Consider the following 26,118-nt stretch of genomic DNA (forward strand, 5'->3'; position numbering starts at 1 on the left):
AACTGTATTGTTTGTAAATTGATCTTCCTCCTAAATCTGCTAAAAACTCTTTATCATCTATGAAAGGGTTGGCAGCGGCTGGCTGTCAGAGCCCCGCTAATATGCATGTCACTGATTGGTAGAAAGGTGCTGTTTTCTACCAATAGGATCTTTGCGTAGGTGTGGACCACTCACTGTGGTGGCCCACTTCAATGTATCCATTGGTGTGACTTACACCAAGGTGAGGAAGTATCTAAAACTTTTAACTGATATCTTATCTGTTAAATTCACAAGTGGTTTGTAGCCACTTGTACGTGTAACCCCGTTACAAAGACCAAAGATGAAGTCCAAAGACATGGACTTCCAACACTACGACGGAGTCGGTAGTGATTGCAAGGGAGCCTGCACGAATGACGCAGGCTTCACGCGTTGGCAAACCTCGCAAGCACGGACGTAGTTGCGCACCCACTTATATTGGTGGTGCCAGTAGAAGTCGCGCGTGAGAAGGACGTATGTCTTCTCACGTCCGAGATGTCCCGTAGTCGGGGCATCATGATACTCGTACATGATCCTGAGTCGCAGGTCATGGTCATTCGGCACGACAACGCGATCGGCGTTGTCGTCGACTGCACGCGTGACAGGTTTCACGTGCCTCTCTACTGTCGTAAAGTAACGTTTAAGTTAGTAGTAAGTAACATATATACCAGTACGGTACCGGTTGTGCAGTAAAACATGACAGAAATAAAATTATGACAGAAATTCACAAGTCCAGTATAGTTAACGACGGGATACCAGACACAGTCCTAACGAACTGTTAACTAACTCAGTTCTAATGAACTGTGAATATCAGTACGGTACCGGTTGTGAGGTAAAACGTGACAGAAATAAAATTAGGACTTGGGGGCAACTCATGTATAGTTAACGACGGGATACTAGACAGTCCTAACGAACTGTGAATTGTTTAGTCCCGTTACAGCAAAACCCAGATTACGGGACGACTTATGGGACGGCAAGGTGAAGAAGTTACGGGTCAACCTGTCAAGTAACAATTACATTCAACAACGAGTGGCCATGAAGTGTGTAGCTGGCCTAGAGTACAATAGAGTATGAACTTAAGTTACAATATCACTTTTCATTTTGCCCTTTTCAAAACCAAGCTTCCACTGCGTCACACCAACCGTTTTCGAGCGCTGACGGCGACATGTATCTCCAGGTTGTTCTTGTGCGCTGGCAGCGTTGGCGTCTGGGTGCGTCGAAGAAATGGCGCCGCGCGAATCGCAGGAGTCTCGTGGTCACCCTCATCGCAACAGTGCTGCTCGGACTCGGACTGCGATCTTTCGTAGCAAATCGATCCAAGTCGTTCCGTGCTCTACTTGCACTAACTCCTGAACCCCCGACGCTACCACCACTAAGCGTGCTCCACCCGAACACGCCGCCGCAAGCGTCCCTGAACCCGGGTGTGTCGTTTTCCATTAAGTCGACAACCGGCCTCTTCCCAGAGTACTCGGAATTGTTCCCGCAGTTTGGCAAGAGCGAACCGGGACAGCGCTACCGCATCGAGAACACGCGGATGCTGGCCAAACCGTCCACGCGCGAGGAGGATTCGCTGCTCCTCGTTACGGTGTTCAACGACGGTGAGTCGTGGGGGACCAACCGCAGCGCCGCGGACTACTTCCAGCTCGTGAGCTCGCTCGACTTCCCGAAGGAGAAAATGTCGATCGCCATGCTGACGTCGTCTGTGGAGGAGTTCACGAAGGTGAAGAGGATCTTCAGCCGACAGATTCATGAGTACGCGCGGCTCTCGGTCATCTTCCGCAACGATTTCGCGCAGGAGGGGCTGACGCGTCTCAACCGACATAGCGACAAGCTCCAGTCGAGTCGACGGCGAATGCTCGCTCGGTATCGAAACTACGCGCTGCTCTCGAACCTTGAGACGTGGCACCAGCACGTGCTGTGGCTTGACGCCGACATCATCTCCATCCCAGCCGATCTTCTAATCAAAATGATTCAATGTACGTGCGGGGTCTGCCAAAGTTTTGAGCATAATGAAGAGGATCACTGATGACTCTTGTTTCTTGGCAGTGAGACTCGACGTCGTGACGCCCATGTGTATCCGCAGACACAACTACCAAAGCAACGATTCCTACGACTACGACTTGAACGCGTGGGTTGGACATCGCAAAGTTCGGTCACCTGGGGAAGAGAATTTCGTGCCAGGGCCGCTAAGTGTGAGGAATATGCACAATCTCCAGGGAGAGAACCAAATTGCTGTGCCGCTGGACTCGGTGGGTGGCACGATGCTGTACGTTCGTGCAGACGTTCATCGACAAGGTGTGATCTTCCCAGCTCACTACACTATCGGAAGCGAGTGGGGAGCCGAGGCTTTTTGTGCACGAAAATCCGAAAAAATCAGCTGAGTTTGCCAACTCGTCCTCACTATTGTACATGGAACCGTACTGCTGTCGTCATTATGACCAAATCTGAACTGTACCTATAATTCAAGCACATCCAGCTGGCTGTTGAAACGTCCGTAAACTTCAAATCTCGATAAAGCATCTTCGACATGAATGTTGTTCTCGCAGTGTCCGCAAATTTGTTCATTTCTGCTTTGACCATGTCAGCACCACTCAAACCTGACGCAGTATTTCTCGCCGAGGTGGAAGAATTCTTGCTCTCGTGGGACTTACCGACGTTCCCTTCGCTTCAAGCTCTCGATGCCGACGAAATGGAGAGGGCATCCACAATGCCAATTCAGGGGGCGGGGAAACGAAATGACACTAACGTCTTCCGCAGTGACCCAAGAACGCCACCAGGGAGGAAACCACTAAGCGCCGATGCTGCTGCTGCTAAGCTTGACCTTGAGAGAACAAAGGATCGGAAGCGACGCAGCGCATATCGGGAGCGGCAACGACAGGAAAAAGAGCATCTCAGACAGGAAATTGGAAAGCTCACCGAGGAGCTGGGACACCTGCAGAATACAAAAGAGCGCAATACGTTGGCGATGCCAGTGTATTGGGAAATGATGGCGAAGCGGCAGCTGCAAGCTCGATTAAACGCCGAGGCGGAGCAGCGCCGACTGTACACGGTGATTGATTCCCAAGCTGCGTTGATCCACGAGTTCCGAAGCTACGTGAATGAACATACCAAGGACGACAGCAAAGAATTGCTGGACAGTGATACGTACTGTCAGCACAAGACACTATGTGTTGAGCCTTCCGATGTAGAATTCTACCAGGCTTATGTGCTGGACCTTGACGCACTGTATGCAAAGACTAGCACGGTACTGAGTTCCTGTGTCTTGGACAAGACGACCGCGTGCTGGGATGACCTGAAACAGCAGTGGAGAGAGGAAGGCACGAGTGATTTCTACACGTTTGTAGACGTACAGATCGTACCATTCGGCTTCAAGGAGACCAGTGATACACTTTGGACGGTTGGGCGTTTGCTCCATCGCCAAGAGGACCGTCAGGCTTACCACGGTCTCCCGAACACGGTGGCATTCAAGTTTCGCTACACCACTCAACTGAAATCCGGTCGGGTTGTGTCGGTTCTGCAGCGCGTTGTGAGTCGACGATACGATGAAGATGGCAAGACGGTGGTCGTGTGGCGATCGTTTACTGAGGGCGAAGGCATGTTCACTGGCATGCATGCTGACGAGACGGGGTGGTGTGTAACGACCCCCTTGACAAGCTCCTCACTTCCAGGAACTTTGGTCAGAGTGATCATGCGTCATGTGCCAATGCACTTCAGTTCGGCTTCAACGCACGACGATGCTTCTAAACAATTTACTGGGCTCATGCTGGAGACAGGGACTGAGGATGCTACTCAGGTCACAAAAGCACTTGAAAAGCTGCTTCTAAACGAGCTGCTTGCGAACTCTTCATTGTTAGTTTAGCGAAGCTGTGGCGGTACCTGAATTTGAGACTTGATCACTTCCTGCTGTTCATCACCAAATTCGGAGACCCAACTTGTACTTACGCTTACAATGTAAGCTCAATGATTAAAAAGTGCCAACGCGAAGCACGAACTGCGGAAAAGAGATGCATCGTTTCGTTTTAAGGATAGGTTCAATTTCAGTATCTTTGGCTAGCTAAACGGATTAGAGATATAATATGGGTAATCACTGAATTTTAACCACCGTGACATAATATGCCGTACTCGAACAAATATTTTAGTCATTACCAAAATAGTTTTGTGTACTTTTGCTCTGTTTTTTTACGCTACAGTATATGGTAGTTTTCGATAACCGGTTATTATAATACTTATACAAAAAACTCTAGACACCAGGCTGGCCACACCAAAGCATGTTGGATGGCGTACAATGTATTGTACGTAGGTGAATTCATTGTACGTAGGTGAATTCATCGGTTTGGAACCGCGCAGTGTCGGTGGCTCTAATCTTCGGCAGGATCAACCACAGGGGTCACCCTTGAATGGTGTTCCAAGCAATGACCGAATGAATGGAGCATCTATCGGCGGGTCAGACAGGAGGAATTTGGTAAGTCGACTGGTTGACATGGGGCCCCGCGTTCTGATGACCTATCCCCTCCCGGAGAAAGCCTATGTTTTAGCGACCCAAATGTGCATGTGTTCATTTCATGTCAAGGTTGAGGATTGTATTGAGTACATTTAACTTTTGCAGTGCATGTATGTAGCGTGTGGGATGGAAGGAAAGCCGAATCGCTTGGCGCATCCTAGTGTGACAACGATTCATCTGTTCACCACTTCACTTGTCATTACCGTGGACTACCGGTCGCCATTTACCATCATATATCTACGCGAGCAAGCGTGTAACGATAGATACCTATCCAAGACCCTAATGAGCCGTTAGATCGTCTTAGTAGTGGTATCAAGAATCAGCGCAATGTGCGTCTTGTGGTGATGGTTGTGCTAGTTGTTGCAGCATCCCACTCGTCGCGACATCACAATCTCATTCGGAGGAGACATATCCCGAGCAGACAACAGCATCCGAAACCACCGACACCACCGTAGACAACAGCAACAGCACACCGCAGTCCAGTCAAAACCATCATTTTTCTTCCTGGGAGACTCGATCACGGAGGAGGGTATCAACCCAGCAAAAGGCGGCTACATTCCACTGGTTCAGAACAAGGTTTTACGCTCGGCCGACGTCACCGCTCACGGGCTTTCCGGCTACAACACAAGGTACAGCTACAATTTGCTGTATCGTTATGCAGATTTTTAATACGCGTTTTCATTTTCTTGTTACCTTCGTTTCTTGTCTACTACACTATAGGTGGCTGCTAAAATATGCAGTGCGCGTCGTTGACGATGAAATCAGCAATCACACGTTCACTCCAATGTTGATCACAATCTGGCTCGGGACAAATGACGCCGTCCTTGTCACACAAACCGATGCGAAGACCCTAAGCTTGAGGGCGCAGTGGCGGGCGCCCGTCAAACACTTGAGAGGAAGATTGGAAGTTGAAAAGTGATTGATTGAATCGTAAGTTTGGCGTCGGCTCATTGCCGCCGCACAACCAGTAGTTCTTGGCGACCTGGACACGCAAACAAGTATCCAGGTCCCATCCTAAAGTCTATCAATCTCAGATCCTAACTCTATCCTGATCTGCCAATGAGAATCTACTAATCCAAAACGTAGCTTGATCCAAATATGCGACTCGCGTCCCATAATCAAAAGTTCGGCTCGAAAACTTGATTATTGCACATCTCAAGGTTTTTAGCCAATGAGGTCGCATGAAACTCCATGTTTATGCGTCCCATAATCATGATTATTCTTGATATTGACCAGTAGGATAGCATCTAACGAATATAAACCATGCAATGTTTTATTACGCTGTACAGCGTAAACAGAAAGGTATGCATTAGCAATTGACGTGGGAGTCCTCTGCCATCTCATTGGCAGACGGACTTCCACGTCACATGACCTCCCTTCCAAGAAGACCCCGCTATTTCGAAGCTGGCTTTCTCTTCTTCGTTTCCCAGTACTTGTCAATGAGACCTGGAATCTGATTCAGGTTCTCTACTGGTTCCCACGTTGCTTCTTCGCGTGATTCACCAAGCTACCAAATCCGGTATTGGAGTTTCTTCTTCTTGTTACGATGATCAATGACTTCGCGCATAAGTTGACCTTCCGTACCGTCCTTCAAAATCACTTTGTTCACTTTGGCTCCGTGATTCATCACTGCGATACGGCTTGAGCAATGAGGTGTGAAATACGGGATGCAACTTGAGACCCTTCGATAACTTCAGCTCGTATGAGTCACGATGAATTTGTTTCACAACCGGGTAAGGTCCAATAAACCGCGGTGCGAGCTTCTTTGACTGTGCGAAGCCTTTATGACGAATGTCCAAGTTTCGTCCATCTAGGAGTATCATATCTCCAGGTTTGAAGTCTTGAGCAAGCCTGTTCTTGTCGTAGTAAGACTTCATACGAGTTTGGGCTTCACTCATTGCATCTTGTGCCATCTTCAAAATTGCATCTTGCTTGAGCAGAAATTCTTGCGCCGATTTGTGCAACTGTTCAAATTCCAGGTCCCTATCCACATCATCTGGCATATAGGGCACATAACCCAGATCAGCCTCAAACGGTGACATACCGATTGAGGAATGAACACGTCTATTGTACGCGAATTCAGCGAGATGCAAATATTCATCCCAGTCATTTTGGAATGGGTTCACAACATCCCGAAGATAGTCTTCAATAAAGCGATTAGTACGTTCGGTCTGACCATCAGTCTGTGGGCGAAAGGCAGACGACAGATTGTGGGTCGTCTCCAAAGTCTTGCTCACTTCTTGCCAGAACTTTGACGTAAATTTGGAGTCTCTGTCTGAAACGATCGATTTCGGCACGCCATGGTCTTTCACATAATTGACCATGAATAGCGCAGCAGTCTCTTCTGCTGTCGCATTCGTATTAGTTGCGATGAACTTCGCACGCTTCGTCAACCGGTCCACAATAACCATAATGGCGTCTTTTCCGGTTTCCGTGCTCGGCAGTGCAATCATAAAGTCCATCGACACATCAACCCATCCACCTCCTGGAATCTCCAAAGGCTGTAGTAGTCCGGGTGGCTTCGTTTGGCGTGCCTTATTCCGCTGACAACGTTCACACGTGTTGACATAGCGTTGAATGTATTTCGACATCTTGGGCCAGTAATACTTTTCTGGACACCCAAGTATGTCTTAAAGTATCCGGGGTGACCTGCCGTGACCAGATCGTGGTTTTCACAAATAACACGGTTCTTCAGATCTTCATTATCGGGAATTACCAGTCGAGCATTTTCATCATCTCTCGTTTGGTAAAATAACAATCCATTCTTCACAGAGTAGCGTGGTACCTCTTTACCACTAGAAATACTCTGCAACAACTGCTGAACTCTCCGGTCGGTAGAGTACAGTTGTTTGGCCGAGTGCGTCACAGTCGCACTTGGCGTTTGGATACTAGTAACAATTTCACGGTTTTGAGCAGCTTCGATGAGCTCACTGAGACTAACCTGAGCGGCTTTATGCTCAAAGAGTGGATTTCGGGACATTGCATCCGACACTTGGTTACTTTCTCCTGGAATCCACTTGAACTGCGGTTGGAATTCAGCTAGCTCGTTAAACCAGCGCGCAACACGACGATTGGTTGTCTTTTGCGTCAGTATAGTCTCGATGCTCTTGTGGTCTGTCTCCACGGTAAATGGGCGATCGAGAAGGTAAACTCTCCACACACGAAGGGCATGCATGATAGTCAATAACTCCTGCTCACGAACAGGGTAGTTGAGTTCCGCTGGTTTCATTTTGCGTCCTGTGTATGCAATCGGATGCTCCAACCCTCCCTCGTTTTGAAACAAGACTCCCCCTATGGCAAAATTCGAGGCATCCATACGAATACCGAACGGTTTGTCGAAATCAGGAAGTTGTAGTACAGGAGGGGTGGAGAGACGGCGTTTGAGTTCATGGAAGCATTCCAACTGATGCTCAGACAAGTGTAACGTTTCCTTTGGGCGTAAACCCTACGTACTTTCGTGCAGTGGGCCTGCAAATTGTGCGAAGTCGGCGCAAAAACGCGAGACGTAGACCGTCGTACCTAAAAAGCTTTCCATTTGTTTCTTGGTACGTGGAATCGGCCAATCGCTGATTACGCGTACTTTGTCAGGGTCCATTCGAACACCATGACGACACACAAAGTCACCGAGACAGGGGATCTCTTCGACGCAGAACTGACACTTCGACAATTTTACGTACAATTGCTGTTCTTGACACCGTTGAAGCACTCTGTCCAACGCGTCGACATGCACCTGTACGTCCTTGTCTTGCGTAAAAACGTAGATGTCGTCAAAATAGATGCGCATCACATCGCGCAAGTCACTGAACACTCGCTGTAACAGCCTGTTAAATGTGCCCGGACTACCGCTCAAACCCATCGGGGTTACAAGATACTCAAACAGCCCATTGGTCGTCGAAAAAGCAGTAAATGGAATATCAGATTCACGAAGTTTAACCTGATAGTACCCCCACAAGAGGTCCATGCAGGAGAACCAGTAACTACCGCCCATCGCATCAAATGTGTCCTCCTTTCTCGGCATCGGTATCGCTGGCAAAATGGTGGCACTATTGAGTTGACAATAATCGTGCACAATGCGCCAACCCACGGGTTTCTTGACGCAGAACGTCGGGGCGCTGAATGCAGAGGTGCTAGATCGAATAATACCTGCCTGTGCCATCTCTTTCGTCCATTCCTGGATCACCGTTCGCTGCTCCGGGCTTTGGCGCCATTGTTTCACCGAAATCGGTTGTGTTCCCGCCTGAAGTTGAATTTCGTGTTCAATCCCTTCGCGGATAGGGGGAGTGGTACTTGACAGCTCAGTGCGAAACACAGTATCGCGATACTTGAGCAATACTTCATATGCGGGGTTGTTCACCAGTGCCTCCCATCCTTGTTGCTTAAAACGCTCAGCCTTTTCTGAGTCGTGTGGATTGACAACAAACACAGCTTCGATATCCTTCTCTTTGCGGAGTTCCTTCAGAAATTACTTCGTTGTGATCAGTTTCGTTTCACCGAACGCACATTCCGAGAAGCACATCTTTATCCTCCGGGACAGGCATGACCGTAAACGTTTCACACGTCACCGGGAAATCCGGAATCTGCAACATCATTTCGACGGTACGTCTCGGTTTTTGCACTGTTTGGTTGTATCCTAGACGAACTGTCATCATGTCGTCAGGATGCTCCTTGATGTCCAGCTGAAGTCGTACAGCTAGATCTTCAGTGACACCGTTGAGGCTGCTTCCATTGTCGACGAATATTGAGACGTCAGTCGCTGCCTCCTCCTGATTGTAAGCTAAAGCTTTCACTTCCAAAATGGCGTAGAATGATCCGCCAACATAGTGATTGCTTTCCTTGGTGGACTTGCATTGCGGCTTGATATGACCGACTTGTCCACAAGTATGACAAGTGGCTGACTTTCGCCAATCCTCTTTTGGTCCACTCTTCGGTGACAGCTTTCGCTCCGGCGGCTTGCTTGTATTTTTAGCCGCTGGTTTCACATATGATGCCGCTTTCGAAGAAGGCTGGTGATTCGCCGTGGTCTTTGCCGAGAGTCCTCCATAGTGAGCAAACTCGAAATTCGTTGCAATCTCAATTACTTCGTGAAAGAATCTTGGACTGAGCTCCTTCACCTTTTTCGCTGTCTCCGGCCGAAGTCCGTTCTGAAAGTAGAACCGCTTCTCCATCTCCGAAATCTCCAACTCGGATTGAGACATCAGATCCTGAAACGATGACACATATTCATGGATGGTCCCGTGTTGTTTCAGCTGAAACAATCGCTCACGTAGATTGTATTCAAAGTCTTTGGGACGAAAGCGTTCACGTAGCTTCGCCTTAAACAATTGCCATGTTTTGGGAACTCCTGCCGCTTCACAATCTGACGAAAAAGCGCGATACCAGTTTAGCACAGATTTATCTAAACTGCTGGATATCATGGTCACAAAATCGGACGTATCGGCCTCCATCAATCCGCGCTTGTTAGCGTAATATTCCTCCGTGGCAAAGATCCATAGTTCCAAATCTTCACCGAATTTCCCTTCATACATGGGAGGATCCTTCTTCCGTCGTTCACCTTGCGATGCGAGCAAGTGTTCAAAACGGTTATTGGCTTGCTGCATTTGCATCTGAAATTGCGTTTGCATCTGCGACTGATACATTTGCTGTTGTCGCGTTAACCAGATCATTAACTGTTGCATTGACATTGCGTCAGGTGCAACGTTTGCCGTTCCGGCGGGTGGGACTTCGTGGTGAGCTTCCTGCGGCGTTGCCGCCTCCGTTTGAGCCGTCCGTGGCACTTGGCGTTGCCGCGGGTTAGACGATTCACTCTCAGCTGCCCTACTCCTTGTCATAGTCATTAGCGGTAGGACAGATGGACTTTTCGGTGAGTGATCCGTAAAATACGGCGAAATAAAACGGAAAAGGAATTAAAAGCTCAAAAGGTGTTTTACAACTTAGTGTTGCTGTGGTTTCTGGCGAATAAGGCTGTTAAGCTTCGCAGCAAGGTTGTCTTGGCACTCCAAAAGGTTCAGAAACGCCAGGTTAAGTTGGCGATCAACCTGGGCCTCGATGCTCTCGTCCTTGATCCAGAAAGTCTCTTTGCGAAACTTGCCCAAAACCCGCTTAGCCGTTTTGACCTGGCGGAGGAGATCCACTTGAAGTTTAGCGAAACTCTCCGCCTCGGCTGGCGAAAAGAAAAGACTGGTGTCAATCGCCGTAACAGGTGGAGGAGCAGGCGTAGACGTCGATGATACTTTGACGTCACTCGCTTTCTGATGCTTCCTCTTACTGCTTTGGTTGTGACCCTTCTTGTAGCGGGCCATAGACCGACTCCAAAGATCGAAAAAGAGCCAAGGGACTACCACCGGGTAACCAAGGACCGTTATACTTCTACAAAGTTCCGCTTTCGCAGACACAATGCAGGCGCCCTGGTGCTAAACCGGCTTCTAGTGAAAGCCCAGCACACAGCGAAGGTTAGGTACAATCCGATCTAGGCGGAGGCAAAGCCCCTACGTGGTATTTCCACCGGCCACACGGAGTGATAATGTACCCACTTCTTCGAAGTGTGCTCCTCAAAAGCTGCACGTTCGCAACCTAGAGCTTCCCCACGATGTGGCTGGCTCCAAGAGTCACAGGTAAAATTCGCTTCCCACGATGTGGCAACGAGTAAATCTTTCTTGAACTTGAACCGAAGCTTGACACGACAAGCGCTACTATGTCACACAAACCGATGCGAAGACCCTAAGCTTGAGGGCGCAGTGGCGGGCGCCCGTCGAACACTTGAGAGGAAGATTGGAAGTTGAAAAGTGATTGATTGAATCGTAAGTTTGGCGTCGGCTCATTGCCGCCGCACAACCAATAGTTCTTGGCGACCTGGACACGCAAACAAGTATCCAGGTCCCATCCTAAAGTCTATCAATCTCAGATCCTAACTCTATCCTGATCTACCAATGAGAATCTACTAATCCAAAACGTAGCTTGATCCAAATATGCGACTCGCGTCCCATAATCAAAAGTTCGGCTCGAAAACTTGATTATTGCACATCTCAAGGTTTTTAGCCAATGAGGTCGCATGAAACTCCATGTTTATGCGTCCCATAATCATGATTATTCTTGATATTGACCAGTAGGATAGCATCTAACGAATATAAACCATGCAATGTTTTATTACGCTGTACAGCGTAAACAGAAAGGTATGCATTAGCAATTGACGTGGGAGTCCTCTGCCATCTCATTGGCAGACGGACTTTCACGTCACAGTCCTGATGAACGGTAACAGAGCTGAGAAGCACGTCCGGTTGATTCGTACAAGGAAAGTCTGGAGTTAATTGTACACAAATTTTAAGCGTTGGTACTTGCCGCCGATATAGTTTTGGCCACACTGCCGCACGTCGATGACGACGCCAGACTCAAGCATACAAAGGAAGATAAAATGAAATGGAAGAGCATAGTGGATCGATCCGATGCATGACCAGGGATTTATGCTCGCGCATGTGTCGAAACGCCAATGAAATCGGCAATCCCGTGCTTGCCCCTTTACATGTTCTTCCACGCCATGAATGCATCGGTGCGAAATACAGTGCTATGGGACGGTCACCACTTTGTGCAGGAAGGACGCGAAATCGTTTGCGAGCATATTCTCAACATATCGCAAAGCGAATTCCCTGTTGTAGCTACAGCGCTCGGATCCTCGAAGGTCATACGTTCCAGCGCCTTGTCTGATATCGACTTATGGACACCAGACACTACAAACGAGACGGCGAGTTGACGCTGCTCACTGCGCGTAATTGCGTGAAAGTCGAAATACAATACTCAGGCTGGAGCTACAATAAATGAGCACGGCCCAAAGGAACCAAGGTGAATAGAGAATATGTTAAAACTAGTGTAGCAGGCATTCATCCCTTGATTGAAGTGCACGCGAATCAAACCCGTTTTTTGTATAATGTACAGTCGTCATCTCTGACCCCTAATGATCAGGTGTTATTGTAATCGTCATTAATTGTAGTGGGTCTAACTTGACTCACTACTTTAGCTTACACGTTGCGCAACGTGTATGAGGAAGCGTAAGTACTTAGTAATTACTTAGGTTAATTATATTTGAATACACAAATATAAGTTAAATAAGAAGGGATTCCAAGTGACTTCGATTAGGTAAAATGAGAACTGTATTGTTTGTAAATTGATCTTCCTCTAAAATCTGCTAAAAACTGTTTATCATCTATGAAAGGGTTGGCAGCGGCTGGCTGTCAGAGCCCCGCTAATATGCATGTCTCTGATTGGTAGAAAGATGCTGCTTTCTACCAATAGGACCTTTGGGTATGTGTGGACCACTCACTGTGGTGGTCCACTTCAATGTATCCATTGGTGTGTCTTACACCAAGGTGAGGAAGTATCCAAAACTTTTAACAGATAACCTATCTGTTAAATTCACAAGTGGCTTGCAGCCACTTGTGCGTGTAACCCCGTTACACCATCCCCCTCTTAAGGTTGGACGCGCGAGGTCCCCGCACGACAATCTCTGAATCGACCATTCGTCAATTCTCCGCGTTTGGAGAAGAAGTCCGCGCTCATTCAACGATGAGCGCGCCTCAAGAAAAGAAGACTCCGAAGTCGGTGGAGAGTCATCTCTCCATCGATGACTACTTCGAGCGCCAGAAGGCGAAGTACGGCGACGTCGTCGACTTCGACGACGACGATGAAGATATGGAGGGCGAGGAGGACTCGCCCTCAAAGCGAAAAGAATCGGTGTCGAGCGAATCGCTCGACCCTCACGCCAAGAACGTTCGTCCGTGTGAAGGGGACGAATCGGACGCTTCGAGTTCGAAGCGTTCGCGTACTGAGAGCGATACCCCACTCGCTTCCGCTGGGGCTCTCAGTACTCCGCGCGCTGGTGCTGCAGCGCGTGATGTCAAAGCTCAAGGCTCTCCACGCGCTGCATCTGCAGCGCGCGATCCATGGATGCCGTCCGCGTCCGAGATCGCGGACCGGTTTGGAAACTCGGTACCTCCGAACGAGGTGCCGCTGTACGTATGCAGCACCATCAAAGATGACGCTGTGGCTGCCGAGCTGCACTTTGATGCGGAAACGCATCAAAGGCGCGATTACTACATCGGACTCTTTCATGAGCTCCGATGGTTTCAAAGCAAGAAGACCTCTTCTCGCAGCAAAGTGCCCGAATGGCAGGCACTTTGTCAAAGCTGGAACGCCTTTGTTGAGAACTTCAACAAGAGGCCGAGTGCTTACCGTGATCGGATTAAGCAAGCGCGTGATCGCTTCGAGACGTACTCGAAGCGTGGAAAGCTGGAGCAACTTCATGTTGCTGCGGAGGAGGCAAATGTGCCGTGTGCTGTGCCCGAGGGCTTCAGTGCACGAAGTGCTTTCCAGGCGCGGTCCGCTTGAGCGACCGCGACCTGAACGGGTACACGTCGTTCCGTGTGCCCGAGAGTCTCAAAGAGCTCCGTGCTAAGTTCTTAGCACGTGAGGGTTCGGGCGCTAGCGATGATCGCAGCGCTCGTGTTACTTCCGCTGCGCCAGCGCGTACTGCTCTTCGTACGCCCTCACCATTTCCGGAACGTCCTCCAGCAAGACGTTCCGCGGCTCTATGTATCTCGATGGGGAGGAAATCCTCTCCAACGAATACGAAAACGAGCCCCTTGAGGGTTCGTTTTCGGGATACTATGGTCAACAATCCGCTCAACAATCCAGCGGGTTGAGCCGCGGGCGTCACGGATCGGCGGTGGCGGGGGTGGGAACACGCCCCGGGTATGATCAGCCCCGGGCTGATCAGTATGCGCCTCTCCACGACCGGGTGACCGTCGTGGAGCGTCTACAGAGCGCTGAGTTCGCCGCCCTGAAGCAGGAGCTGGCGAACCAGAAGGCTCAAGTCGCGGCGGTCTCGCAGACCGCCTCGAATATCCAGGTCGAGCTGGGGACCCAGATGAAGGGGTTGCTCCAGCGCGTCCGCGCGCTGGAGGAGAGGCTGCTCGTCGCCGAGGCCAAGTCCTCCGCTTCTGCCTCGGCTCCTGCCGAGGCTTCGGGTCAGCCGAGCTAGATGGCTCGTGCTGCCGGTATGGCTTCAGCCGTCCGACGTAAAAGGTCGGATGGAGGCGCATGCTAGACGGTATGTCTAGCGTGTATGCGTTGCCGTGCCGTGCCAACACAGTGAACGGCCCGATGAAGCGCGGAGCAAGCTTGCTTGCTCCGAAATCCGAAACTGCATGTTTCGGCAGGTTTTGAGTAGCTAACAAAACCAATGAACTAACTTTGAATTCATTTGTGTTGCCTCTGCCCACATTGTCTGCGTTCAGCTTCTGTTGATCAACAGAAGCTGCTATTGCGTCTTGGACAAACCGAATTACGGCTTGTCTTTTGGTGATGAAATGGATTGCATCCGAGCTGAAGTCATTCAGCTCGCTCTCCGCTAGAGGCCCGGCCTCTGCGTGGTTCTTTGCGGTGTCTGCGCCCTGCGTAGACCCGTGGTCGTTGGCCATGTTGTTGGGGGAGTCTGCGCCCTGCGCAGACTCATGTGGTTTGTCCATTGTTGCAGCTGACACTGTGCAAGTGTCAGCGGTTTTCTGCGGCTGCTGTATTGCAGTCGTAGATCCTCCCCCACTTAAAGTGGGAGCCATCACTCCGAGTAAACTCGGTAGGCGTGGATGCCGCATGGTATTCACGCAGAACGGTGTATGCCCGGTCGAGGCATGCACTGAGTTATTGATGGCAAACTCTGCCATCGATAAGCACTCGCTCCAGTATTGGAACGAGTGAGCGTAGCTCTTCAGCATATCGACGAGCACGCTATTCACGCGCTCGGTTTGACCGTCCGTCTGCGGATGATCCGCAGTCGACATGGAAAGCTGGCTCCCAAGAAGTGTAAACACTTCTTGCCATAGGTGCGCTGTGAAGCGCGGGTCTCTGTCCGACACGATGTCGGACGGCATGCCATGGTGTTTGAACACCATGTCGACGAGCAGACGGGCCGTCTGCTTCGCGGTCACCTCTGCTGGCACCGCAGCAAGATGTACCATCTTGCTGAAACGGTCTACAAAGACCACAACACCGGTGTTCCCTCCGCTGTCCGGGGGAAGACCAAAGATGAAGTCCAAAGACATGGACTTCCAACACTCCGACGGAGTCGGTAGTGATTGCAGTGGAGCCTGCGCGAATGGCGCAGGCTTTACGCGTTGGCATACCTCGCAAGCACGAATGTACTTGCGCACCCACTTATACTGGTGGTGCCAGTAGAAGTCGCGCGTGAGAAGGACGTAAGTCTTCTCACGTCCGAGATGTCCCGCAGTCGGGGCATCATGATACTCGTACATGATCCTGAGTCGCAGGTCATGGTCATTTGGCATGACAACGCGATCCGCGTTGTCGTCGACTGCGTTATAAAGTAGTAGTCCTTCGTGCACACGAAAGCGGTGTGCACGCACTCGAAGGTGCTTGGGCAGCTTCTGACGGGACTTGTCAGAAGGCGCTGTGCCATAGGCCAGCAAGAACTTCGCGTCCGCGTCGTGCGCGTACGCGGCCTTCACATCATCCAACAGAGATGATGTGGGTTTGCTCGATCGCATGGCGTCAATGGCATTGTCGTCAACAGCTTCTGCATAGTCCGGCCGACGTGATAACGCGTCGGCCACCACATTCAATCTTCCGGGTTTGTATTCGACCCGGAATTTATACTCCGCAAAGAATGAGAGCCATCTCGCCATTCTTTGTGAAATGTGTGGCGACTTCACTGCGGTGCGCAGTGAAGCATGGTCGGTGTAGACCACAAATGGTCTACTCCCAAGCAAGTACACTCGGAACTTTGCGAGTGCATACTTCATGGCAAGGAGTTCCTTGTCATGCACCGGATAGTTGCGCTCAACTGGCTTCAGCTGACGCGATTGGTAGTAGACGACACGATCACGGCCTTCGTGATCGTGCTGCATCAACGCGCATCCGATCGCGAAATCGGGTGCGTCACACACTACGTGAAATGGGCGATCTTGGTCAGCCACTGCCAAGATCGGCGCCTCAGTCAAGCCCCGCTTGACTGCATCGAATGCCTTTTGGCAATCGGATGTCCAATTCCACACAGCTTCTTTCTTAAGAAGTTGTGACAGCGGGCGGATCTTGCCCGCATAGTCCTCCACGTACTTGCACAAGTACGTGGCCAAGCCAAGGAACTGCCTCAGTTCCTTGACACTTGAAGGCGTTGGCCATTCATTGATCACTCTGACCTTTTCCGGGTCAGGGCGAACACCATTCTTCCCTACGAGACACCCGAGGACGGGTATCTCGCTCGCCCCGAAGATACACTTCTTCAGGTTCGCGTAGAGCTTATGCTTTCGCATAAGCTCAAGTAGCTGCCGGAGATGCACCCTGTGCATCTCTACGTCGGTCTTTCCGTCCACAGCCCGGCTGTGGATGAATACATCATCGAAGTAGCTCGGTGCGAAGTCGCGCACCGAGCGCAACAAGTGCGTCACGCACCTGTTGAAAGTCGCAGGGGCATTCTTAAGCCCCTGTGGCATTACTAGCCATTCCCAGAGCATGCCGCTTGGCGTGCTCACTGCCGTGAGAGGGATATCGCTCTCACGCATTAGGATTTGGTAAAATCCATCTCGCAAGTCGAGAGCACTGTAAACGGTGCTCCCGGCCATCGAATCGATGATAACATCTTTTCGTGGTATCGGCGTCTGCGCCGGTACCGTCGCATCGTTCAGCTTGTTGTAGGCATGAACGATGCACCATCCGCCCTGTGGTTTCTTGACACAGAACGTCGGAGCACTGTGCGGGGACTTTGATTCCCGCACTTGTCCTGCTTTACGACGACTTTCAAAGAAGTCGTCGATCGCTTTCACTTGCTCTCGCGGCAGTGGCCACTGCCGCGTGACACAGTACTTTGTGCCCGGCACGAGATCAATCTCGTGCTGAATGCCCTTATCCTGCGGAAGCTCCGCAGGAATGTCTTCCGGGAGTACGTCTTTGTACTCCCTCAACAATTCGTAATAGGGACTCGACTTCAGCGAGTCCCAACCTTGTTCCTCGAAGCGCTCTCGCTTCGTCTTCGCACTGAGAGTGTCTCCACTCTCAGTGGTACTTCCCATGAAGAGCTGCCTCAGCTCTTCGCTCTCGCTCGCCGTTCTTTCGCTGTCCAAAAGAACGCAGACTTGCTCGACGCGTCCATCGTGCAAGTCGCGCGTGAAGCGCTTCCAGCTCATGGCTGGAAGCGAAGTCAACTCCGACGCCGTCGTCGGAGGACTAGCGAGTTCCATGTCACGATACTGGAATCCAGTATCGGTGCGCGTCAAGACGCTTAGCGTCTTGACATTCGGCGTCACCGCCGCAGTCTGCCCAGCAGACTGCTCTTGTTGCGTCTCGGTCCCGGACCGAGACTTGCGCAGCGTTTTCCGCTTGCGCCGTCTTCTTGTTGTGCGGAGCCGGGCTCCGCACAGTTGTTCTTCTGGTCCAGGCCCGGCCGTGGACAGTTGTTCACCGGCGAACCCTGTCCGCGGGCGCGCGGTATCAAGCCCGGCTTGACCGCATGGCGCTTCGTCGTGCAGCCCGGCTGCACGACAGCATGCAAATTGCGTCAGTGCGGTACGTTTGCAACCGTCCGGACTGTTTGCAGCGTCAACTCCCGGAGTTGACACGCCTTCGTCACCTCGACGCCATTCATTGGCGGAGCCCCTCATGACCGAGGGTGCGTCGGCTCCCGGAGCCGACGCGTCGTTGTCGACCTGACCTCTTCGGGTCAGGGACTGTCCCTTACACGCTTGAACGTGGGTGTTGGTTCCCGGAACCAACACATCTTTTTCTTCCGACGTCGGCAGCATTGCCGACGTGGGTCTCACTTGTGCGCGCCCTCGCGCACTTCTTGGGCACTCCGGGAGAGCAGCATTAAGCGTTGTCTCGACTGGGGAGTCGCGCGCACCTGCTGGTGCGTGCGCTGCGGTAACAGGGCCATCGCTCTGTGTTCCGCTGTCGCGGCCGAAGCACACGAGCGTGCACTTCTTCCAGTCTATCCCCGGATCATGCCGTGTAAGCCACGGCGTGCCCATTACCACGTCGAACTTATCGTCCAAGTCCAGGACGATAAAGTGTTCGACAAACACTCGTTGTTTGTACGAGAAGCGCACATTCACGACGCGCTTCTCGGTTTTTACGATGGCACCTGTTGCCAATCGTACCTCCAGAAGACTTCGAGGTGTATCTACCTCCTCGAAGTCAAGTCTCGACAGGCTTCGTAGTCGAACAAAGTTGTTCGACGCGCCTGAATCTACCAAAGCTCGAAGAGAGTCACTCGCTCTCTTCGAGTAAACCTTCAAGATGACTAGGTTTGGCCTGTCATCTTGTTTCTTGCAGTGAGAGCTGGTCTCACTGGGGGCTGCAGTCCTCAGTGTCGCGTGCCCGATGTCGGCACGCGTGACTGCATTACCAGTAGGGCGCCCCGCGCCTACTGGATGTTCGCGTTTTTTGTTTGTTCGCGGCGATGCCTAGCATCGCCACGACGGCCACCTCCAGGGGGCATGGGAGCTGTGCACTCCCGTGCAAAGTGACCGATCCTTCCGCAACGGAAGCATCGCACATTACTTCCGTGCTGCTGGTGACCAGCAGTTGTTGCGTTCGAGAGGTCCATTGGTTCTGGACCTCCCGTCCTCGCTACCGGGCGCGGTTGCGGCCTCGGTGCGTTTACATGGAGTTTAGCCTGCCGCAGGCTAAACTCTTCTTGCATGGCAAGGGTGATTGCAGCTTCGAGAGTACTCGGGTACTCTCGGAAGAGATAGGTCTTCACGGGCCCAACTCTAAGTCCTTTCATGAACGTGACGACCTTGGTCGCCTCGTCAATCGGGTTAGTCACGATATTTGATACCAAATATCGTGCGCGCTGCGCGTAAGCATGGACGTCATGCTTACCCTGCTGAAGGTCGAGGAACTCCGCCCTCGACCGGAACTCGTTTTGCGGGGGCTCAAACGCTTGTTTGAGCTCCTTTTTGAACACTTCGTACGTGCTGAAGCACGTAGGATCGGAGAGTCGGCGTCCATACGCCCAACTCCTTGCGCGTCCGCCAAGGCAGGACATGGCGAACGCGACCTTCGACAGCGGGTCGACGATACGTCGAGCCGCTATCGCTGTGTCGAGCTCGACAAGCCAGCGGAGGAGAGGCTCGCCCTCTCTTCCCACGTAATTGCTTACGCTCAACTTTAATGGTTGAGCACGCGGTGTCGTCCCTGACGACGCCGTCACTGAGGAAGCAGCATCACGCTGCTCCTTCATGATGAAGCCCAGAGCAACACCATGTTGCTCCGTCGGCGATAGTGTACGCAGCATCGTGGCTATCACCGCTTCTCCAATGACTGTTGACAGTCGTTGGATAGCCTCCCACTCTGGGTCAGACAGGTGGGGGCAGTCAGCGCGTGCAACATGCGTTGCAGGCGTGTTGGAGCTCTCCATGGGCACCTCCGTGCTCATGTGGTTCTCGGCTCCGCGTTCGTACACCGCGTACGAACGTCAAGCAGTCGGTCGTTGGACGGACTACAAAGTGCTACCAGGTGTTGTGGGTCTAACTTGACTCGCTACTTTAGCTTACACGTTGCGCAACGTGTATGAGGAAGCGTAAGTACTTAGTAATTACTTAGGTTAATTATATTTGAATACACAAATATAAGTTAACTTAGACAAGACTCCAAGTAGCTAGTTTAAGGTAAAATGAGAACTGTATTGTTTGTAAATTGATCTTCCTCTAAAATCTGCTAAAAACTGTTTATCATCTATGAAAGGGTTGGCAGCGGCTGGCTGTCAGAGCCCCGCTAATATGCATGTCTCTGATTGATAGAAAGATGCTGCTTTCTACCAATAGGATCTTTGGGTATGTGTGGACCACTCACTGTGGTGGTCCACTTCAATGTATCCATCGGTGTGTCTTACACCAAGGTGAGGAAGTATCTAAAACTTTTAACAGATAACCTATCTGTTAAATTCACAAGTGGCTTGCAGCCACTTGTACGTGTAACCCCGTTACATTAATGACTGGAACAAGAATTTTTAACATGCCAGATATAGCGGCATAGCTCACACCGAGTTCTTGTTTGATAAGCGCGCGAATACCCAAAATAGCTTCGTATTGATCTCATTTACCCAGTAATTAATTTGCTTGCAGCTAGAATGTCGGAGATGGACGACGACCGCGACGAATTGTCACCCGGTCAGAAGAAGTAGGACGTGAGGTGCTTCACATTCATGGCTGCCCTGAAGGACGAAAAGGTCTTCAAGGAAGCGCGAACGTGGGATCGTGTAGAAAAATACTTAGGCGTTGGCCACGGCACAGTTACTGTTGGTGTTGTGCGTCGTCAATGCAGACAGGAAGGACATGGACACGGCGAAGACTCATCCGGAGATGACTTCATGGTGAACGAGTTGACGGTAGACACGGCATGTGGCTCGCCACGATGGGAGTGGGTAGACCGAATACTGACTGGCACTGAGTCGTCGGTAGGGTATACCATAATGAAATCAAGTCAAATACAGCATCCGGTAAACAACATTATGAGGGGCATCAAGGATCACAAGGGGAACAACAGGGAGATGAGGACAGTAACGTAGATTTAGGCTTAACGTTAAATCCCACTTCGGCGTATGTCCACTTCCGCACAAGCAGCAAAACGAACAGATTAACAGCCGCACCAAGCTCAAGCTCTATGACCACGGACGTGCCGACGATCAGCAAGAAGGCCGAAGTCATCTGGGGAAGAGACAATTGCTTCCATTGGGAGTTCGCTATGCGGATGACGCTGGCGAGGAAGGGGCTGCTGGCGCACGTGCAACTGGCGAAGGATCCGAATGAAGTCACGGAGGTCTGGTTTCTTAACGGTATGAAGGCGCTCGGACTCATCGCTCAAGGGGTAGCGGTGGAGCACCACACGAAGATTCGGTCGGCTACCTCATTCATTCAAGCATGGAACACACTAGGAGAGTTCTACAACTGGACTGCGATGCATAACCGGGTAGCGATGACTCGTCGCCTCCATGAATTCAAGATGGAGGACGGTTCGACGATGGCGACGCATCTGGACAAGGTCGACGAGCTCATCGTAGGCCTGCAAACGCTCGGCGAGACTCTGGAGGATGGTCGACAACTCGTTATTTTGCTGAGTAGTCTGCCCGCTGAGTACGTGTTGATCGCATCGATTGTCGAGAACTCCAAGGATGTGACTCTCATCGAGGTCAAGGAGAAGTTGCTCAAGGAGTACGAGCGACAGGAGAAGAAGGAGTGCGCTGAAGGCTACCTCGTTCGGAGGTAAGGGTAAGAACCGAAAGTTCGACAAGGTCGGAAAGGGGTTTGACCAGAAGCGCAATGGCGGACGTAAGCTCGGCAGGTTCAAGGCAGTGGTTCAACTGCGACCTAGTCGGACACATGGAGCGGGACTATCCGGAGCAAGGCAACGGTGATACCAATGAAGACTCAGCCTTCAATGTTAGGGAGGATCGGTCGTGGCTGATCGGCAGCGGAGCGACGGCGCACATGACGCCACACCGCGACGACATGTTCGAATACGCGGAGATGTCGGCGAACATGTTTGTAACAATCGCGGACGGAAAGAAGATTCGTGATGCATGGACGGGGTCAGTACCCCCATCCTCAGTTCCATGTGTGCAGCGATGTCGGGCAAGTAGACGACGATAGAGATTTTACTGGTTGGGAGAACTGCGATAACATTCTCAACGAGTCGTTGGCATGATCATTGCATTTTAATGTATCTTCTATGCAGTCCTGTACCAACAACATTGCTGTCAGTAACAAACAAAGGAAGTCGGTATGTATTCATCGAAAGCATCAAATTCAGCCAGTGTATTAAGCGATTCCGCGCCATTTCCTTTTCCTTTGCTATTCCCTCCATTTTCGGGCCCCCGTGGTGGCGTGGTGGGTAGGGAGGCGGCTGGGGTAGTGGCTGCGACGCGGCGCGGCGCAGCGCCCGGTATCCCCAGTATCTATCGCCGCGTGACGGGTTTCGCGTGCCTCTCTACTATCGTAAAGTTACGTTTAAGTTAGTAGTAAGTAACATATATATCAGTACGATACCGGTTGTGCAGTAAAACAAGACAGAAATAAAATTATGACAGAAATTCACAAGTCCAGTATAGTTAACGACGGGATACCAGACACAGTCCTAACGAACTGTTAACTAACTCAGTTCTAATGAACTGTGAATATCAGTACGGTACCGGTTGTGAGGTAAAACGTGACAGAAATAAAATTAGGACTTGGGGGCAACTCATGTATAGTTAACAACGGGATACTAGACAGTCCTAACGAACTGTGAATTGTTTAGTCCCGTTACAGCAAAACCCAGATTACGGGACGACTTATGGGACGGCAAGGTGAAGAAGTTACGGGTCAACCTGTCAAGTAACAATTACATTCAACAACGAGTGGCCATGAAGTGTGTAGCTGGCCTAGAGTACAATAGAGTATGAACTTAAGTTACAATATCACTTTTCATTTTGCCCTTTTCAAAACCAAGCTTCCACTGCGTCACACCAACCGTTTTCGAGCGCTGACGGCGACATGTATCTCCAGGTTGTTCTTGTGCGCTGGCAGCGTTGGCGTCTGGGTGCGTCGAAGAAATGGCGCCGCGCGAATCGCAGGAGTCTCGTGGTCACCCTCATCGCAACAGTGCTGCTCGGACTCGGACTGCGATCTTTCGTAGCAAATCGATCCAAGTCGTTCCGTGCTCTACTTGCACTAACTCCTGAACCCCCGACGCTACCACCACTAAGCGTGCTCCACCCGAACACGCCGCCGCAAGCGTCCCTGAACCCGGGTGTGTCGTTTTCCATTAAGTCGACAACCGGCCTCTTCCCAGAGTACTCGGAATTGTTCCCGCAGTTTGGCAAGAGCGAACCGGGACAGCGCTACCGCATCGAGAACACGCGGATGCTGGCCAAACCGTCCACGCGCGAGGAGGATTCGCTGCTCCTCGTTACGGTGTTCAACGACGGTGAGTCGTGGGGACCAACCGCAGCGCCGCGGACTACTTCCAGCTCGTGAGCTCGCTCGACTTCCCGAAGGAGAAAATGTCGATCGCCATGCTGACGTCGTCTGTGGAGGAGTTCACGAAGGTGAAGAGGATCTTCAGCCGACAGATTCATGAGTACGCGCGGCTCTCGGTCATCTTCCGCAACGATTTCGCGCAGGAGGGGCTGACGCGTCTCAACCGACATAGCGACAAGCTCCAGTCGAGTCGACGGCGAATGCTCGCTCGGTATCGAAACTACGCGCTGCTCTCGAACCTTGAGACGTGGCACCAGCACGTGCTGTGGCTTGACGCCGACATCATCTCCATCCCAGCCGATCTTCTGATCAAAATGATTCAATGTACGTGCGGGGTCTGCCAAAGTTTTGAGCATAATGAAGAGGATCACTGATGACTCTTGTTTCTTGGCAGTGAGACTCGACGTCGTGACGCCCATGTGTATCCGCAGATACAACTACCAAAGCAACGATTCCTACGACTACGACTTGAACGCGTGGGTTGGACATCGCAAAGTTCGGTCACCTGGGGAAGAGAATTTCGTGCCAGGGCCGCTAAGTGTGAGGAATATGCACAATCTCCAGGAGAGAACCAAATTGCTGTGCCGCTGGACTCGGTGGGTGGCACGATGCTGTACGTTCGTGCAGACGTTCATCGACAAGGTGTGATCTTCCCAGCTCACTACACTATCGGAAGCGAGTGGGGAGCGGAGGGTTACGACGGCATCGAGACTGAGGGTTTCTGCTACAACGCACACTTCCTCGGCTTTAGGTGCTGGGGCATGCCCAAGGAAAGCATCTATCATGCTGTGTAGTCTTGTGCTTCGGAGACTACATTGTTAGCGGTCTATTAAATGCCTACAAACCAATCTTCGCTTCCTTGCACGTTGCGTAGCCCCATGTCATTTACCCGTCGAATGGATAGCAGGACTTAACCGTTCCAGGTACACTCGTCCGAGCTCCCAGGTAGAACATGCGTGGCGTAGCTGTATGGGCGCATATTGATCAGGTAGTGGGGTAGCGTCAAATCCACGAAGACACTCGCGAGGCTAACCACCCGTGATTTGTCTTAGTCTCTCCATTCGGCGCGCGCTTTCTCCGAGGAGTAACGTGCGTTGGGCTAGTGTCGTACAACACGTTGGTTGTCGTTGAGTGATGACCAGTTATAATAGCCCCTCTGCGAACAGATCCAGCAAAGCCTTGCCGTTATCGTAGAGGAAGTCGCAGTTCGTAAGAACTGTGTATACATGTAGTATTTTGCTTGTCGACGGCCACGTTGGTGCTCGTTAACAGCGGTGGCCGCTGTGCTTTCGTTGCTTCTGTCGCGCAGTACCGTGGCTGAGTTGTTACAGCTCTGAGTGCCAGGTTTGTTGGAGCAGAATTTAGAAACGTTTCTGGGATAGTACCGGCATCATTTCATCTAGTATTTTCGCTTTACTGTAGCAGGTGCTAAAGGTAATATCAGGTGCTAGTTAGAACACCTGATCCCTTATGCCATCAGACTGGTATTTGATGTCGCTGGTATGGGTGCATGTTTTTGGTGTCTCGATCGCCAACACAGGAAAGCAATACAACTTCTTTTATAACGAAAGGGAGGGTTAGAAAAGCACGAATGAAATTAATTCGATGCTGTATTTCATGATGGACGAAGTAATCCGGCCGATGAACGTGACGAAGCTGACAGTGTACGCAGACAACTGTGGTGGACAAAACAAGAACAACTATGTTTTGGGATTATGGTTCAGCTTGGTTGGGTCAAAGCGGAGAACTACAAGTTTTCATTAAAGGACACACGAAAAATGCGTGCGATCGTAGCTTCGGACAGATCAAGCAACACGTACAAAGGCAAGATTGTTGGACCATGGTGCATGTAACGGATGCAGTTGAAAAGTCGTCTACTTCAAACAATGCATCCGCGTCGCCGACGCGAACGCATTCCGGGATTACAATTTTGTAGTGGATGACATGTACAAGAAAGTGAAATCGATACAGAAGTACCAACTCTTTAGTATGAGCGACGATATGCCCGGTGAAGTGGAATGCAGGGCTCTTTCAAGTGACGAACCAGTTCGTCATGATTTGCGACGTGTGTATGACAGTGTTCATGTTGATCGAGATCATGCAGAGCGGCTTTTAAAGGTGTACTTGAAGGCACTGCCACGACCAAAGGTACACGCCGAAAAAGCTACCCAGTTGTACAAATCCATACGCCAGTACGTCCCTGCCGAGTTTCAGTCGGACAGCCTGTACGCTGCACTAACCCCGGAGCAAGAAGAGAATGCCAAGGCAATCAAGAAGCGTCGTCGCGAGCGAAAAATGAAGATACTGGACGTATCATCGAAGAGAAAGCTCCACCAAAACAAAGTGATACTTAACGCCGTATCGAAATGACAGTAACAGTTGAATCATCTACGATTGTACATACACAAAAAGTACATGCGAACTTAACTCAACATGGATTTTAGGTGTGTTAACCTCCTCGTAGGGTGAAAGCAATGCCATAATCGAAATCCTCGCGAAATTTCACTACAGACTCTGTAATAATAATAAAATCAAACTTAAGGAATATTTGAAAAATTCTAATTTTCAAACGGCAATAACTTGACG

The 26,118-nt window shown here is 50.8% G+C and overlaps 1 protein-coding gene across 1 annotated transcript; it reads left to right on the plus strand.

Moving 5' to 3' along the window:
• Window positions 1-1,180: 1,180 nt before the first annotated feature.
• IUM83_17536 (Mannan polymerase complex subunit mnn9) lies at window positions 1,181-24,326 on the plus strand (the record flags this gene model as incomplete). The annotated part of the gene is made up of 8 exons (XM_067942489.1): window positions 1,181-1,991; window positions 2,062-2,264; window positions 2,831-3,645; window positions 21,637-21,777; window positions 23,127-23,429; window positions 23,504-23,856; window positions 23,927-24,008; window positions 24,062-24,326. The coding sequence occupies 8 exons, from the start codon at window positions 1,181-1,183 to the stop codon at window positions 24,324-24,326; spliced, it is 2,973 nt and encodes a 990-aa protein (XP_067787385.1).
• Window positions 24,327-26,118: the final 1,792 nt, after the last annotated feature.

The sequence above is a fragment of the Phytophthora cinnamomi genome, assembly GCF_018691715.1.
Source record: "Phytophthora cinnamomi strain GKB4 chromosome Unknown Contig61, whole genome shotgun sequence".
Lineage (NCBI taxonomy): Eukaryota > Oomycota > Peronosporomycetes > Peronosporales > Peronosporaceae > Phytophthora > Phytophthora cinnamomi.